At 32.5% G+C, this 18,660-nt stretch overlaps 2 protein-coding genes across 3 annotated transcripts in view; one reads left to right on the forward strand and one right to left on the reverse strand.

Annotated features, from left to right (window-relative positions):
• RpS24 (ribosomal protein S24) overlaps window positions 1-18,660 on the reverse strand; it is a 133,687-nt gene that overhangs the window by 8,232 nt on the left and 106,795 nt on the right. The gene's annotated exons all lie outside the window — the stretch shown is intronic.
• On the forward strand, window positions 12,885-17,579 carry LOC145329637 (uncharacterized). Of its 2 annotated transcripts, XM_080173965.1 has the most exons (5): window positions 12,885-12,981; window positions 13,448-13,511; window positions 14,069-14,095; window positions 15,305-16,912; window positions 16,955-17,579. In XM_080173965.1, the coding sequence occupies exons 2-5, from the start codon at window positions 13,449-13,451 to the stop codon at window positions 17,510-17,512; spliced, it is 2,256 nt and encodes a 751-aa protein (XP_080030091.1). In that variant the 5' UTR covers window positions 12,885-12,981; window position 13,448; the 3' UTR covers window positions 17,513-17,579. The 2 variants fall into 2 exon arrangements, with proteins under 2 accessions (XP_080030091.1, XP_080030090.1); XM_080173964.1 differs by having other exon boundaries at window positions 15,305-17,579.

The following is an 18,660-nucleotide window of genomic DNA, read 5'->3' on the forward strand; positions in this document are numbered from 1 at the left end:
GTCCATTTGAAACATGTTGATTTTTTTTACAATTTTTGTAAGATATAATTATCTTATTCTTCTGATTTTTGGGACAATGATTCCCTTCATTTCCCTTCAAAGTTACGAACTTACAGACAAAGAGTAAATTATAGAGTAGCTTCGCTAATAAAAAATGACTTCCAGCACAAATTTCCTTGATTTATAAGAGAGTATGACTGTAAAATCTTAAAATATTGAAAGGGTTTAATGATTTTTTACAGTTACAGTTTACAGTTTTCAATCTTTAAGTTACTAATAGTTAGATAATACTTCTTGAGAGCAACACTACTCTATGAATCATAATATTTGTCCGAACGTTAAGTACGAACGTGCAGATTAGGGGCGTCCAAGCTTTTTATTTTGGGGGGGGGTAATGGAGGGGTAAAATGGCGCGCGAACCGCGCCGCAAATTTTTTTTACCCCTCCCAAAATTTTTACCCCGGGGGTAAAATTTGCTTGGGGGGGTAATTACCCCCCCTGAAATCTGTTGGCAGGGGTAAAATTTGTTTACCCCCCCCAAAATTTACCCCCGGGGTAAAATTTTTTGGGGGGGGGTAAGTTAAATTTTATCAAAAATTTAGTATTAAAAACGCAAAAATTTTTTTTGTTAGAGATTTTCTATTTTGGGGGGGGTATTTACAAATTGTTTGGGGGGGGGGGGTAAATACCCCCTCCTAAATGGTTGGTGGTGCCTACGGCACCCCCAGGGTAGGGGTTAATTTTAAATTGGGGGGGTAAAATGAAAAAAATTTGGGGGGTGCCTACGGCACCCCCAAATTCGTTTGGGGGGGCAATCGCCCCATTACCCCCCCCCTTGGACGCCTATGGTGCAGACCCTAATTATAGAAAAGATTCGATTTTAAAAAGGCTAAAAGCAATGTCTAGTTGATGATTCTTTTTAAAAGCGAAGCTTTTTCTATGATCAGGGTCGGTCCGTCCGTACGTCACGGACAGTTAGCTCCTTTAGATAATTTAAACAGATTAGAATTGTCATATCGATTCAAAACTTTACATTGTGATTCCTCTTGTAGCTAGGTACGATTTAGAAAGCGTAGCAAGTCTATGATTATTGCCATAATGTCCGTACGTCTATTTTAAACACTAACGGTTGCGCCCCTAGCATCTATAGGATCTATATTTAAAAGAATATGGAAGGGCATAAAAATAGCACAATAACATACCCAGACTTATTTCTAAAAAATAAAATAAACCTAAAACCATCTCAGGACCCATATGAAGCTCCACTGTAAAGGAGAAAAAAATCGGTTCAGCGGTTAGCGAGATACTTCGCTACAGACAAAAAAAGCTCACTACTATATATATTTGGATGTAGATTTTTAACTTTTTTAACAAATTTTTATGCGATAAAACTATTCTATTGATCTGATTTTTGGAATACTGATTCTTAGGACAACGAAGCCTTTCTATAACCAAGTCCTAAAAATGTAAGTATAACAATATACTGTATTTACGCAGTTTTTCAACAAATTTACTTACAATTTTGTTTTGACTTTTATACATTTGTATTCTGATTGATTCTGTTCTGACACTCTACAAGTATGTCATACCGTTTTAGAGCTTCGTTTTTATAGATGTTGTCATCCTTGTTGTTTTTTAACATTTAATGCTTCCATTCCCTTTCCAACCATTTCATATTGAAATATTTTAGGCAATCTATATTATATAAGCATCTTCTTGGTAAAAATACAGGGAGGGAGGGGATATTGGATTGTATATCATACTTGTACCCAAAGTTTCTCATATTTGTTTGCTTTACAAAACTTTAGGTACTGTTATTAAATTTTGATTGGTTGGTTCAAAGTAGAAGAAACCAATTATTCCAACCAATATGATTAACCAACAAAAGGGGTCATTTTATTAACCATCATTAGAGATGTACATCAAATTATCGCGATCTTTATCTTATCCCTTAGGATCCCTGGTAAAAAAACAAGATTTTACGAACGCCGTTAGGACGTCTACAATAATAACTCTTATATCAAACTAACATCAATAACAAGGATGACAACATCCATAAGTAATTTTCTCATTAAATATAAATAAAAACAGAATAGATGGGGAAAAAAGTAAGAAAATTTCATTTAGACATGATATACCAGGGATCTAAAGGGATAGGGCAAAAGGCCGATTTGTGTATATGATAATACACAAAATTATTTCTTCTTTAGATTAAAATTAGTGGTTTAAACAATTGGACACTCAACCTTAGAAATCAAGCAATCAAATTCAAAAAAGCTCCTAAAGGTAACGTATAAGAAAACATAAAACATTGAGGACTAGTGTGATAAACAGCTCATTGTCCCAGTGGCGTGCGAAGCACTTTGTCTAGGGGAAGGGGGGCATTTTGAAAATTTTGTAAAATTTTGCCCCCCCCCCCCCCTAAAACAAAGTGCCCCGGGGGGGGGGGGCACTTTGCTTTAGGGGGGGGGGCATTTTGATTATATATACTAATTTTAAATAAGGGCGTTTTTAGGGGTGGGATTATTTGATTATGGGCCTTCTAGTCCTTATCCCTTCTTCCCCATCCCTATTTCCCATTTATATCCCCCATCTCTTCTCCCCCATCCCTTCTCCCTACCCTGCAATGACCAAAGGGAAGGGAGCTAGAAAGCATCTTCAAAAAAAAAGTACGGAAGATAATTTAAGCTTCCCCCCCCCCCCCCCACCACATAACATTTTTTATGGGTGGAAGGGGATGTTATAAAATCTCAGCATGAAGGATGAATAACCCCATTAAAAAAAAAATTTGGGGGGGGGGGAGATAAAAACACTCATTTTGGAAATAATTTTCCAAAAATTAACCAAATATGTAAAACTGATTTTAAATATTTCTTTATTGTATGACAACAAGGATGACAACATCTTTAAGTAGCAAAGCACAAAAAATCATTAATAAAAATACAGACAAGTAGATTTAAAGAGCATTTAATTATAATTAGGCTCTGCACGTTCGTACTTAACAGTTAGTTCTTTTCGTTCATTAATGCACGTTAGAATTGTTCTATCGATTTCAAATTTTAGATGTTGATTTCTGTAACAATAAGGTACAATTTAGAAAGCATAGCAACTCTATAAGAAAGTGTGTACGTCAATTTAAAAAAAGCAAGTTATTTATTTTTTGTAGTTATCCTATTTATCTGATTCTGGATTTCTAGGACAAAATGATACAATCTTTTAGGCGAAGCATTTCTATAATCAAGTATTAGAATGTATTAAACAAGACCCTGTATTTGAGCAATTTTTAATTGTCAATTTATTTCAAGTATAAGAATGGGGATGGCTTTTGTGGTTGTTGAGCACTTTGAGGGAAACTGCCAAAATGTTTTCTCTTATGAATAAATATTTGCATAAAATCCAGTTGTGCTAATCTTATGTCTTTGCAATAAATTCTAATTCTTTTCAAAAGTACTTGTAGTTAAATAAGTTTCGTCCCTAGTATCTAGGAGGCAATAACCGAAGATAGGGCTGTCGGCTTTTTTATATACCAACCATTTAACTTTTTATTTTGAGAAAAAAAGTTTCTTCAGGCTATGTATCTTATAGAGTAGGACAACCCCGCCCCCCCCCCCCATATAGACTAAAACCTTCCCAGAGATTAAAATTTTCTATTATTCATAATCTAGGTTGTTGTAAATATTTTACATTTTGCTGAAATTTTCTTAAATAACAAAAGAAAACAAGGATAACAACATACATAAGTAGCGAAGCACAAAATATCATGGATATGAATACGGACAAGGAGATTTAAACAGCTTTAAAGCACGTACACGTAGATTCTACAAAGAAGCATTTTACCATATTGTGATTATCTATAATACAAAGTAGAACGATGTCTGTCTGTTTGTCTGTCTGTTTGTCTGTTTGTTTGTCTGTTTGTCTGTTTGTTTGTAGCGAAGGATCTCTCTAACCGCTGAACCGATCGGGTTCTTCTTTACAGGGTAGCTTCTCATAGGTCCCGGGAAGGTTTATAACTATTTTTTGGGGGGGTGGGACACCCCCAACCCCCCCAAAAATGAAAAATACCCCTCCCAAAAAAAACTTTTTTTTTCTTTTTAAAATTAAAATTAAAATAGTGGGTTCGACTACTTCCCCTCCCAAAAAAAAAAAAAAATTTCCCCCAAAAAAATTTTAAAAAATATTTTTCTTTTAAATCTAAAATACGAAAAATTGGTTCGATCAAACCTCTTGGGCCAAAGCCCCTAGAGGCTAGGGGCGAAGCCGCTAGTACATATATAATTAATTATTCATGTCAACTTTTTGTTCTTTAAATATGTTTTTTTTGTTATTTCTAACACACTTCCCCCCCCCCCTCCTCTTCATACCCAAACAATTAACTTCATTAGGAAATACCTAATTAGTGTTAAAAGTTTTGGGGAGTTGAAAAATTCTATTCCATCCCCCCCCCCCTCCCCTCTACCAACAGAAAAAACTTTGTTGGACATTATGACCAATGTTATGCATTACTCCTTGAAACCTACATCTCCCATGCAAACTAGTCTAATGATCAAATCTTGGCTATATCGGATTATGACCAATATTATGCATTACTCCTTGAAACCTACATCTCCCATGCAAACTAGTCTAATGATCAAATCTTGGCTATATCAGATTATGACCAATGTTATGCATTACTCCTTGAAACCTACATCTCCCATGCAAACTAGTCTAATGATCATATCATGGCTATATCGGATTATGACCAATATTATGCATTACTCCTGGAAACCTACATCTCCCATGCAACACAATCTAATGATCATATCATTGCTATATCGGATTATGACCAATATTATGCATTACTCCTGGAAACCTACATCTCCCATGCTAATGCTAATGTCGTATGGGTGAGTTGCACCTGGACTGAACAGTCAACTTGTCAACTCAAGGCCAGACTCTTGGTCCTTCACCTCATACCCGTGGTACAGTACCTTACAGACAACCAACTCTCTGTGATGCACGACCTTTGTCTGTGAAGTCCTAACTGTGCATGGTAACGAGTTGCGCCTGTTTTGGGCCAAGGCATTTCCCCACTCTAACTATTTACGTCGCGCATCTGACATAGTAGCAGTGGGAACCATTTTTAACGTCTTTAGTTATGACGCGGTGTCGGACCGAGATTCGAACCTAACACCTTCCCAACGACGAGCGGATGCGCTACGTGTTGAACCACATCTCCCATGCAACACAATCTAATGATCAAATCATGGCTATATCGGATTATGTCCACATAACAACAAAAGTTTATCAGTGAATCAATCCTTTTTTACCGTCCATTCCATATATTTGTTGACCTTCTATTTGTTTAAAATATTGTCCTCGTGTCTTAAAACGCGTAGTAAAGCAGTTATAAGCGGAAAGAGAAAAGTGATTTATACGGCGAATAAGAAGGTAGAAGAATAAACTGCCTATTCTAATTTTAAAAAATCGTATTCCTTGTTCTATGTTTAAAAAAGATGAAATTAATTCATGGGTTTATAATATCTCAACAAATGTGGCAGTATTGAAAAAATGTTTAATGTTTAAACAAATTTTTTGAAGCAAATTTTTATAGAATTTGGTACAATATTATAAGTGAAGTAACTGAACAAAGAGTCTCAAAATCAGCCATGTAACGTCATAAAAATGAGGAATTATCCATCCTTTTAGAAAGTACATAAAATTAGCAATGGATGTAGAATATACGTGGATATTATGACAGGGCAAAAATTGTAATCAATTTAACTTGCATATTTATTGGTCAGTTCGTTCATCTAGTAGGAGGGGGTAAATGGGGTTGGAAGAGTAGAATCGTAATTATAGCCCGCCGCACTTAATAGAGAACATGATCATAGCCGGTGTAAAATCCAAGTAATAATATATCCATTAAATTAGCAAATACTTTTAAAAACAGCTCATATGCTTAACTCACCAGTTATTTCAAGTATATAAATCATTTTAAAGATTCAAACTTGTTTTACAAATGTTTTTTTTGCAGTAGAGAGAAGATATTTGCATGGATCCTAACGGATAAGACAATGGACGATAAAAAAAAACCTGGTTATAAAACTTTGGATAACAATATCCTCCTTGGGATATTTACGATAAAAAAAATTTTCTGTGTTTCTTCATATTTGTTGTTATTTGTTTGTCTGACCATCTAGTTTTTGGGCTTCACTTTTGTGGATGTGTCATCTTTGTTTTATTAGATTGCTTGAAAATCTTGAATGAGGTATCTTTCCATAGTTACACAACTTTTATGAAACATAGCACTAGAATCAGAGGCGTGCATAAGGGGGGGGGGGTTGCATTCACTCCCTTCACATTTGACAAGGGTTTCAACCCCCTTGTACACCCTCTTAAACAATTAAGGTGGTGTCATATGTAAAAATAAATGCGACAATTGAATCATTTATAAAAATGTAATTAATCAACCAAAAATTTTATCATGCTTAAAAAGGACATACTGACTTTTTGGAAACGATTATAGAGTTCCTACCCTCTTTAAAATATAACTGTTACAGGAATCATCATGCAAATTTTAAAATCGATATGACACTTGCCTAAATTAACGATGAGATCTATACGTTATTGACGTACGAACGTACAAACCCTGGTTATAGAGTAGCTACGCTATTATTACAGTGGCTGGCGAGTATAGAACTTTGACATCACGCATTAATAGTGTGAACATTAGCTAATGGGTGGGAAGGTAGCTTAAGTTTTTGATTACAACATCCACATCCATAAGAGCGAAGCCCTACAATCAGATGATAGTACAAACAATTATAAACATCTAAATTAATAAAGAGAATTAAATTAATCTATAAGTCTAAACAAAAACCATGTATAATTATTTTTCAGAATTGTTGTAAAATTGCTTATAATAGGGAATATTTTTTAAAGACATCACTACATTTTTATGCCTTGATTTTATGGATACTTTGCTTAAAATATTGTACCTAGTTGTTTTAGAAATCATTGTTCGAAATATAAGATGAATAGGAAAAGTATATCATTCAAACGTCATTGTAAAACAAAATATCAGCATGTTTAATATAGACGTACGGACTTTCTGATAACAATTATAGAGTTGATATGCTATCTAAATCCTACCTGACTATTACAGGAATCCGCATCCAAATCTTAGTTAGGATAAAAGCTAACCGTTACGGACGGACGGACAGACCGACCTTAATCAAAGAAAAATTCGCTTTTAAAAAGATTAATTATTATTTATAGATTAAAGTAAAAATTTCGACGAAGATTATTTTTTTTATTCGTATAGTACATTGCTACATACATACGCTCGTTATAAAAGTCCTAAGCTTCAGAGAAAAAAAGAAAATTCTATTAACTTTAAAAAATAAGGTTTAAATCCGTTTGTTATCCGCCAGAATGAAACTGGTTCTATTCCTTAAGCTCTACTGGTTTCATAAACATAGGAGTAAAGAAACTTTTTTATTTTATATTTCTGCTGACTATTAAAAGATGCTAATTGGTAATTGGAATTTTTTTCTATAAAATTTTCAATTCTAAATTTGGCGCTTTTATTTATCCTATGGTTTTAAATGCGCTTTTTGGACTTATGTTATTATGGGTCACTTTTTGGTGTGTGCGCGTTTGAGTGCGCGCGTGTGTGTGTATGATTGTGTAATAAATAAATCAAGTCTAGATCCCCAATATTACGTATTACCTAATTAGGCCGGGAATCTTCTCATATTTTAAGTGATCTTCTAGATAGCTCATGCATCATCCGCTTGTAATAGAATGCAATACTCTAACGCCCAGTGGTGGATATTATAATATCAGACAACAAACCATTTGATTGCACGACCTTTGTCTGAGAAGTCCTAACTGTACATGGTAATAGTTTTCGCCTGTTTAAGGGCTAAGGCATTCCCATACTCAAACTATTTTTGTCACGCAACTGACAAAACAGCAGGAGGAACCATTTTTAACGTCTTTAGTTATGACGCGGTGTCGGGCCGAGGTTCGAACCTCCCTGGCGATGAGCGTTGAACCAAGGGTGCTGGTAGATCCTATTAACTTTAGTGGGCTGATAAAAAAAACATTACTTGAACAATCCGACCTTAATTATTAGTTAAACATTGTTTGTATTTGGTACGAAAGTGCATTAGTTCTTATTTTCATACATATAATAAGTCATCTTTTTATATCAGTTTTATTTATTAGGCTAAAGCTTTGTTTGGGGAAATTATATAATTCATACTTTGTGATTTAATCACATATGGATCTAAATGTAAACAAAATTATTGATCTGCTAGAAATTCCTGTAGTTTGACGGATAATTGTATCATCATCTAGTCATCTAGAGTAGTAAATCTATTGTTTGCGCTTTCCTCCGCGCATTTTTCAACGTTCATGCTTTGCAATAAAAATCGTAATTTTATTTTGCTAATCTTAAAAGTCTAAACAAATATAACAAAACAAAAATTTGATATATTTGAAATAATAAAATGACGAATAAAAAAAATAATATAAATCTTTAATAAATTAAATTAAAATTGCACTTACATAGTATAATTAACTTCTTAAATAATAATTCAGCATTTGCAGTCTCAAAGACCTACAGGGTTTAGTTAGGTTATATTGTTAGTAATAAAATCAGTTATTTAACGAGAATATGCCCAAACATTTATTTTTAATTTTTTTGACGCAAAACAAAATTTCGTAGTTTCAAGCGTGCACCGCCCATTGATAGTTGTTGATGGTCTGAAATATCCCGAAAAATCTAGCTACGGAAACCTATTCTTTCCAGATATAACTACCGTAAACAGATAGATAACAAGAAGGGAAAAAAAACTTCTTGTGTGTATAGATGGATGGATTACAGGGAGGGAGGTGACAATGGTCGGTAAATTTTACTGGTACCCAAAGTTTTATAAGCATTCTGTCATATTAATTGCATTAAAATTTTGGGTACTTTCAATTAATCTTGATTGTTTGGGTCAAAGTATCAGTGTCTAAACTTTTAAACCAATAATTTTAATCTACAGTAATTTCATTTATCATAATGGGAGATTTACTTTTACTTTGTCTTATCCCTTGAAATCCCTGATGTACTAAGATTGCCATTTAATGGTTTACATATCCTATTTGAAAGTGAAATAGGCCCCACCATTATTCCATACATCATCATTTCAAACATTTAGAATTTTCTTGCACTATCCGGTAAAAATTTCTAAATGTCTTTCGCCATTTTTTATTTTTTTCATACTTTCTAAAATATTTCTGTCTTAGAGTGTCGTTTTTGGTTTAAAGTTTATCAGTAAATAAAAGCAAAATTATGAAAAATTTTTATTTAGTCTCTATTTCTAAAAAAAACTTGCTTTTGACATTTTCCCTTCAGGAACACAAACAAATATACGAAGAAAAGTATTTGTAATTCAATTTTGGTAGTTTTTTATCAGAAAAATAAAAGGGATATTTTTTAACTTTACGAATCAAATTTTGATAATATTATTTTTAAAAATATAGCTATAGAATTCAATATTTTTGTTAACTTAAAAAGCCTGTATTTTTTGGTTTTAATAATTAGAGTCATCCTTGTTTTGTATTATATTATGTATTATGAACAAACAAACAAAAATTTAGTTTTAATAAATTAACCTTTTTATTTCAATTAAAGTACTTTAAAATTAATAAAAACAAAACCATTAAATTATCAAATAAATTTACATCTGTAAAAATGAAATTAAAAAAAAAAGTTTATTTTTGCATGAACTTTAATTTTTATGGTCAAAGAGGGGGGAGGGTCGTAGAAGAACCCTCCTCCAAAATAGGCGAAACCTTCCCGAGACCTATAAGAAGCTTCTCTGTAAAGAGCCGAATCTAAAGATTACCGAGATCTTTCTCAATCAATCACAAAAACTACTAAAATACGTTACATTGTAACATACTAAAAGACATACAGTCATATATTTAGACGGACCCTAGATAAAAAGTAACTGCGCTATTTATAAGGATGTTCTGTTTTATTCTTAATCTTTTATTTACATATTCAAAAATTCATTTTATCCTACATACGATAGCTTTCTATGATGAAATGAAGTTAAAACTGAACAAAATTAATTAATGAACAACAAGAAACACTATGTTCATATGTAGCGCTGCGAGTTTCACTTTATTAGAGAACATGAAAATCTGGTGTAACACCCAAGAAATCAATATCCATTTAAAAAATAAAAGTTTTGTATTGTAGTAGATGATTGTTAGACCATGTAATCAGCGTTTAATATAATAGTTTTAAACATTAGATATAAAATATTTGTAAAATAATAATTTTTTTTTACAATTTTGGTTTGTATATTGGTGATGGTTAGGATATCCTCCCCCCTCATGGCTCTTTTAAAAAAATCCATTTCCAACGAGGGGGGTTGGACGTTAGACTCGACTGTTAACAAACAGTTTATAACAACGTTATTTTATTCGTGGGCTTCAACTTTTATTGAATATCCATTGGTTGGTTTCTAACTTCTAGTAGTGTTTAAACTTTTCTATCAAGGATTTTCTCGTATTCATTCAAATCCGGTGGATAGGAACCGGTTCTCATCCATACGAAAAAACTATGTCTAGCATTGTATTATATCCAGCTTTCTACGAATATAAAAATGTACAATCATAAGATTAGAACCAGTTTTTTAGCCGGTGCCTTCGGCACCTCGGGGCTAAAAAAACTAGTTTTAATCTAATAATTGTACATTCTATATCCGCGGAAAGCCGTTTATAATACGATGCGAGAATTATTAGATTCAGAGTGAGTAATTTTAGTTTTCCATCATTATTAGGGATGTATAACAATTTATCGTCCATTGTCTCATCCCTAACATACCCTAATAATTTTCTTTCAAAAGAAAATATAAAATATCCTGTCTGTAAAATAAAATAAAAGGTTGTGTGTCTAGCTGAACTATTTTCAGGTATTCTTAGTATTGGTCAATTTGGCATATTTTTTAGATAAGAATGAAAGCGTACTAATATTAATCATTGGAAATACAGTATAATTTACAGCCCAACCTCCCTCCCCTTCCTTCCTGGACATATCTGCACTTTGTAATTATGACGTAAAATCAGTTTTTTTGCCCAAAAATTTAAATTTTGGTACTTAATATATGCATACTTAAATTTTCTCTAATTCGTTTTATAAATGTACTTATCAGTTATAATGAATAGTTAAAATTATCCTTTCTAAAAAGAGGCCCATTAAACGCTTTGATTTTTTTCTCTCTAAAGTTTGACTTGCAAAACGCCTAGTGGGCAGTGGCTGTTCTTTTTTCGTTCAGTTTCCGTTTTGGGCGTCGTGTTGGTCTACCATGGTTTTTTAGGGCAAGGGGGGGGAGACTTCGGCGTAATAATTTCTCCTCTCATATGCTAGGAGGCGATTAGCGGTCCCCCAATATAGGAAACTATCCGTGCCATGGTGTATATATATTTTTACCAAAAAAAATAAAAAGCATAAAAATTATAAATTTTTTAAAATTAATATATTATTACTTTAATATATTGCATCAGATTTTCATATACTGTTAAAGTGATGCTCATTGCTCGCAGCTGGCTAAAATAACGATTTAGCCTACCCCCTCTACCCCATCTTATCCCCTCTTACTGGAAAACGAACTGAACAATATATGAGGTCTATATTAGCAAGCTAAAATGACGACAAATTTTTCTCTGTCAATATGTCCTTGTAAATCCTGTATATTTATAGTTTTTCAAAAATTGCTTTAGATTAAAAGTTAAACGTTAGGAACAAGAAGGAGGAGGGAGTGGGGGGTATACACCAACCAAAATCTCTGAAACTAAAATAAGCGCCCCTAGTTTTTAGAAATAAAGTGAATATTAGACATATCATACACCGTTATTAAAAAATGAAGGGGGTGGTACTTTAACAAATTCTTAATTCTAGATTTATTTATTACACACACAACATTAATATAAAGGAATCATATTAATATAATCATAATTAGTGTGTAATGTTTCACATTCATAGGACAATTTCATCTTGCCACAATTACAACCAAAGATATAATGCGAATATATAAAATCTCTGAATCTAATAGAAATAGGTAAAGGCTATAAAATGAAAATATATTTGCTCAAGTATATTCACATACTGATAAACTAGCTTCATAGTTCTTTCTAGTATGGCTACGAAGTACGAATCCGATTTATTTCCGTTGGATGAACACCGGTTCTGCGTCATACTAAAAATACGTCGTAACGTAGTACAGACAATTGTCCGCGAAAAAAATACTAAAAACATAGAATTAATCCCTATTTTAATGACCTGTGCATTCCTCACACCTCAGGGCCAACAATACAAGAATTAATCCAATAATTTTTATTTTTCTATCTGCAGATAACTGTCTATAATACTATATTTATACTATTGGTTTTAATCTAACTATCCGTCTATCCTACTCTTTTTTATGAGGCGCAATTTTGGGGTAGAAAACATCCAGCTAGCTAGTATAGCGTGTACTTTTTTACACATCGTCTTTTTAGCTAGTACATGTTACTTACAATACAGCTAAATTTTGTAATAGCATTACAGAGAAATATATTTCACAGTAAAACATGTAAATAAGATGATAGACTTTGTTTTGGTTAAAATTTATCAAACTTTTGAATAATTAACTATTTGATAAAATGTCTTTAAAAATTCATACTAAAGTATAATTTAAGATTTATTTTATGCTATTTCTTCAAATTCAAATTCACTATATTAAGAAATAAAAAAAAACACGAAAGTTTCAATATTGAGGTCTAACTTTTGCTATGGACTCTTTTAAGTTGTATCCTAAGGACACTTTTTAGAAATGGACTTTGAATGTAAAGTATATAAAAGTTTGTTATTTGGTCCTTTTCTTCCTAGTACGAGAAGAGTGGTTACATAGAGTAGGGACATTTCAAACATTGTCTTCAATAACTCCTAAGCAGGTTCCAATTTTTTTACTTTTTATTTCTTCTTTACCTTAATTTATCTGTTATATTGTTTGTGTTTTTTAATATAAAGTTTTAAGCTAAATTTTTTAAAACTTACCCAAAGACTTTATAGGTTTGAAAAATAGGGATAAGATAGAATTTTTTTAACTTAATAAAAAAAGTAATACACAAAAAAAATGTTTTCTTTATAGATATGAGAGTTTTATTTTTCTTTCATTATTGGACTTTTGTCTTTTTCAATATAACTTTCGATCTCTATCACATATTTTTAATAAAAGTACATATCTTTAGCTTGATAATATTTATGGTATTTTATGAATGAAATTTATTTTTAAAATGTTTAAAATTTTCATAAAAATAAATTTTTATGTTTGGTTTCATTTTATTTTGAAAATATTAATAAAGATATATTCTAACCTTGAAAAAACTGCATAATTTTAAAATTTTTAAAATGATTTAGGATGGGTTTAGTTCAGCTTGTGTTGCTGGCATGCCTCTGTGCAACCCTTACCAACGCATATCCGGTAAGATTTACAATTTTTAAAAGCAAAGCTTTTCAGAAATTAGGGTCGGTTCGTCCGTACCTCTCGGACAGTTAGCTCTTTTCGTATATTTAAACAGGTTAAAATTGTCCTATCTATTCCAAACTTTGCAAGTTGATTCCTGTAGTAAATAGTTACGATTGATAAAGCGTAGCAACTCTATAATCGCTACCAGAATGTCCGTACGTCCATTTTAAACATGTTGATTTTTAACTTTTTAAACAACTTTTGTTTGTTATAAGATCATCCGATTCATCTTATTTTTGGAATACTGATTTCTATAACAACAAAGTACAAAGGTTATAAACGCAACCATTTCAAAATCAAAATAAGACAGGAACCAAAAATCATTGACAAAATTTAGAGTCTAAAAATAAAATTTTGAAGTTTCAGTAATTTAGATTTTTTATATCTTCATTAATATTCTACTAAAAGTTCTTTTAGACATATTTTTTTATCAGTTTTAATAAAAAACAATATTTTTCCTTTTATAAAACTTTATGTTATAATTACTAAAATTTATTTTAATAATTTTTTAGGCTGATGATGGAGTTATGAAAGCAAAGGTGAATTATAATTTTTTTCATTAATAAATTATTTTTAAGTTCTTGTTCTGTACTTTGAAAACTAAAACCTCATATGGACCAGAACTTTTTATCAAAAAGAATAGGTTAAGTACATAGACGTCCAAGGGGGGGGGGGGGTAAAGTGGTAAATACCCCCCAAAATAAAAAATCTCTAACAAAAAAAATTTTTAATACTAAATATTTATTAAAATTTAAATTACCCCCCCCCCCCCAAAAAAAAAAAAAATTTCCCGGGGGTAAATTTTTTTGGGGGGGGTAAACAAAATTTACCTCTGCCAACAGATTTCAGGGGAGGTAATTACCCCCCCCCCCCCCCAAGCAAATTTTACCCCCGAGGTAAACATTTTGGAGGGGTAAAAAAAATTTGCGGCGCGCTTCGCGCACCATTTCCCCCCCCCCCTTAAAATTTTTTGTCATGATGAATCGTAAATATTTTAGAACTTTACTTTAATATCATCTTTCTAATTAACTAAAAATAACCATTTTAAAACTTATTTCAAATGTTAAAAAAGTACTAGACACATTTCAAATGTTAAAAGTACTAGACACATTTCACCGAAAGCTACATTTATTTACTTTTAAAGAAATTCCCAGTGAATAAAAATTAATTTTAGTTACTTAAATTAAGTTAAAAAACAAAAATTTCAAAAAGCCCTCATAGAGTAATTTGAGCAGTGGCGTGCACAGTCATTAAACCATTAGGGGGCGAAAAAGAAGGGAAAGACAGGCCTTTCCAATTTCAATTTATTAAGGCTGGTGTTGACACCCCCCCCCCCTCCCCTATCACTTAATTCTATTGCACGCTACTGAATTTGAGTTTAAAAATCAGAATCAAAATTACACATAAATGTCAAGATATTCTTATTTTTAAACTCTCAACAGGTTTTGAATAGAATTATTATTGATTAGTATTGAAAATATATCATAACAACAAATTTCTTTTAATTAAAAATAAGAATATTTCATTTTTTGGCAATTTTCGTGAATTTAAATATGTTGTAAACTATCTAACTCTAAATTTTCTCAAAAAGTTCTCATTAAAATTTTTTAAATATTTTCTAAATGAATACTTTTTTATGGATATAGCTTCTATTGAACCTAATCTAATTTATGAAAATTATGTTAAAAAATATTTAATAAATATTGCATAAAGGTTAAACTTTTATTAATTGATTTCTTTTATTTCAGAATGTTGTAAAGAGAACCCCTCAATATTTAGATCCATCATCATCTGAAGATACAACTGTAACAATTGATGGGCTATTCTACGAGTATGGGTCTTATGAAGGTGAAAACAGAAAGAAGAGATCCCCTCAGTATGAGTATGGAGATTTCTATGAATACAGCTCTCATGACAATTATGAGAAGAGTAGTAGACAAAGACAGAGACGATCATCGCAGGACAGATCCTCTGAAGAGTCAAGAGAAGAAACAACAGAATCAGAGGGCTATGAGACCACAGCCACAGTAGACACAGAAGCAACTACTTATACTTTCGGAGGAAAGGAGGTTGATATTTCTGAGTTTGTCTTCAGAGGCAAGAGATCTCCTCAATATTATGGCCAAAACAAGCAAAATAATAATTATGAACAGTTTAAAAAGAAAGAGAAATTTGCACCAGAAACAACTAAATATTCAGAGGAGGAAGAAGACTCAGAAGATTCAAGAGAAAATTCATCAGAAGAGAAAGAGACAACTGGAGGTGAAGAAGCTGAAACCACCACAGAGGCAGTTTACACAACAGAGGCTGCTGGATACCTCATCAGGGGCAAAAGATCTCCCCAAACTTATAATATATTTAAGAATTTAAACAGGTATTCTGAACAGTCCAAAAAGGCACAGGAATCCTATGAGGAAGCTTCAGAAGAGTCAGAGGACACACATGAATCAGAGGAAGCTACAGAGCTAGAAGATACAAGAGAATATTCAACAGAAACAAAAGAAACTACAGCAGCAGTAGAGGCAGAAACTACCACAGAGGAAGTTTACAACAACGAAGAAGTTTACACCACTGAAGCTTCCAGATATATTTTCCGAGGCAAGAGATCTCCAAGAAGAAAGAATGATGAAGATTCTTCTGAAGAACATTCTAGAAATGCAGAGCATACAAGAAGAAACAAGAACAAAAATAAACATAACAACAAAGACCATTCATCAGAGGATTCACCAGAGGAACAGGAAACCACACAGGCTACTGTTCAGACTGAAACAGAGACTGAAAGTGTAGGAACTACAGCTCAATCTGTTGAGTTCAGAAAGAGAAGATCTCCCCAGGATTATGAATATTATCAAGAGTCTGAAGAAGAGCCTCTATACGAACAGCAGACAGAAATTTCTGCTGTGAATGCTAATGTAAACTATGGTACTGAGAATTATTACTATGAGTCTGAAGTAGTTACAAGAAAAAAGAGATCACCACAAGACTATGAATATCAGTATAACAATGATGACTATACACAAGGTCAAAGCAATGACTATGGACAATCACAAAGCAATGATAATGGGCAGGTCAGCAACGATTATGGGCAGGTCAGCAATGATTATGGACAAGTGAGCAATGATTATAGTCAGGTTAGCAATGATTATGGACAAGCAGCGCCTGCGCCTGCTAGTAACAATGGACAATCCCCCAGCTATGATTATGGACAGGTAAACACTGACTATGATTATGAGGGTAGAAAGAAGAGATCTGCTCAAGAAGAATATGATTATGATTATAACAAAGATTATTCATCCAGCCATTTTAATAGACAAGAAAACAAGGCTCAAGAACAAGTACACAATAATAATGGACAAGTACACCAGGTTCAAGAGCAGGTACACAATAACAATGGACAGGTACACCAGGTTCAAGAGCAGGTACACAATAACAATGGACAGGTACATCATGTTCAAGAACAAACAACAGTACAATTCGATGATGAATACGAAGTAGTAACAGTCAACAATGTACAATCTGCAAGCCATGATTATGGACAGGTAAACAATGACTACGATTATGATAGAAAGAAAAGGTCTGCTCAAAAAGAATATGAATATGATTATGATTATTCATCTAGCTGCAATGATAATGGGCAAGTACACCAGGTTCAAGAGCAGGTACACAATAATGATTACCAAGTACACACTGTTCATCGACAAGTACAAAACAATAATGACCAAGTACACACTGTTCATCATCAAGCACGCAAAAATGAAGACCAAGTTCATCAGGTTCACCAACAAGTACGCAACAATAATGGACAAGATGAAGGAACAACAGTACAGAATGATAATGATTACGAAATACCAACAACAGTACAGTATGCTAATGAATATGAAGTAATTACTGATGATTATGAAGTAGCCACTGTTATATCTAAAGAATATGATAGTAGTAACTATTATGATAATTAATTTGCAATAAATTTATTTAATTTTTTACAAAATGTAACAAGCTATAAAAATAAATATAAAAATTGCATTTTTTTTGTGTCTTTTTGACATATTTCAAAGAAGCGCTGCGGGCTTTTTACATGCTGACATAAAAGAGGTGATTAGTTGTATGTTTGTAACAAATGATCTCATTAACACCTGTAGCCTATACATGTATAAAATCGCAAGGACGTTTATTTGGGCTCCAAGCAAAACAAAAACAATTTAGTAGTTCTGCACTACTCAGCCTGAGATCAAACTAAAGCTCTGAAAAAAATATTCTCTATAACTAAAGTTTATATATACGTTCGACCATTCATAAATTAAATAAACTGAAAAACATGCTTCCATTGGAATTCTACCCACCGGGATAACAGTCTCTAACTGAACTAAGCTTCTAGCCCTTGCACTATCCTAAACACTAAATAAGTGGGGCTAAAGTTAACCTTAAAGAACCTAACCAAACATATATTTTTCATAGCTTTTTAGTATCGAAGCTACTCTATAATTCACAATGTCCGTCCGTCTGTCAGGATTGAATAATTTGCTGCATATTTCCATCAGGTTTCATTAAGATTTGTCTATTAACTGCGGTGCTTGATCGATTCCTAGATTTTTAAGTTTTCCTGATTTTAAAAGTTGCGTGATTTTAAAGGTTTCGTGATTTCCCTTTTTTTTATCTAGTTTTATGTTTATTGTATGACACTGATCTTCCATTTATAATTTTGAGCTTCGCTACTTATAGATGTTTCATCCTTGTTTATGATAAGGTTGCAATCAGTGTAGTGCGAAGGGAGGTTTCAACATAGTCAAAAGTGAAACAAGCAACTTTTAATTGGTAAATTGACGCGCGACGCGCGAGTTTTTCTGTTTTCACAACCCATTAACCTCAAGGAGAGTGTGGCATTATAAAATTAACTCCCATCTTGGCTTTTTTAGAGAAAAAGACCTTTTCAAGAGAAGTAGATACAAAATACTTCTGTCTGAAACATTGTGCTTTAAGAATAATTATTTCACGAAGGTTTCGTGACTTTTATACAATGGATTTATTACATGCATTGATAAATAAATAAATGGATGTAGAATAAATTAAACGTGGCCGTTTATCCAGTAGGACAGTGGCGTGCGAA

The sequence above is a fragment of the Acartia tonsa genome, chromosome 10 (assembly GCF_053477335.1).
Source record: "Acartia tonsa isolate MP-2025a chromosome 10, ASM5347733v1, whole genome shotgun sequence".
In the NCBI taxonomy this organism is placed as follows: Eukaryota; Metazoa; Arthropoda; class Copepoda; order Calanoida; family Acartiidae; genus Acartia; species Acartia tonsa.

Bases quoted from the DNA above. Each gene is read 5' to 3' on its own strand.
- LOC145329637 (XM_080173964.1), top strand. From the start codon at position 13,449: ATGGGTTTAGTTCAGCTTGTGTTGCTGGCATGCCTCTGTGCAACCCTT. The intron at 13,512-14,068 runs GTAAGATTTACA...ATAATTTTTTAG, and splicing joins CCCTTACCAACGCATATCCG to GCTGATGATGGAGTTATGAA. The intron at 14,096-15,304 runs GTGAATTATAAT...CTTTTATTTCAG, and splicing joins ATGGAGTTATGAAAGCAAAG to AATGTTGTAAAGAGAACCCC.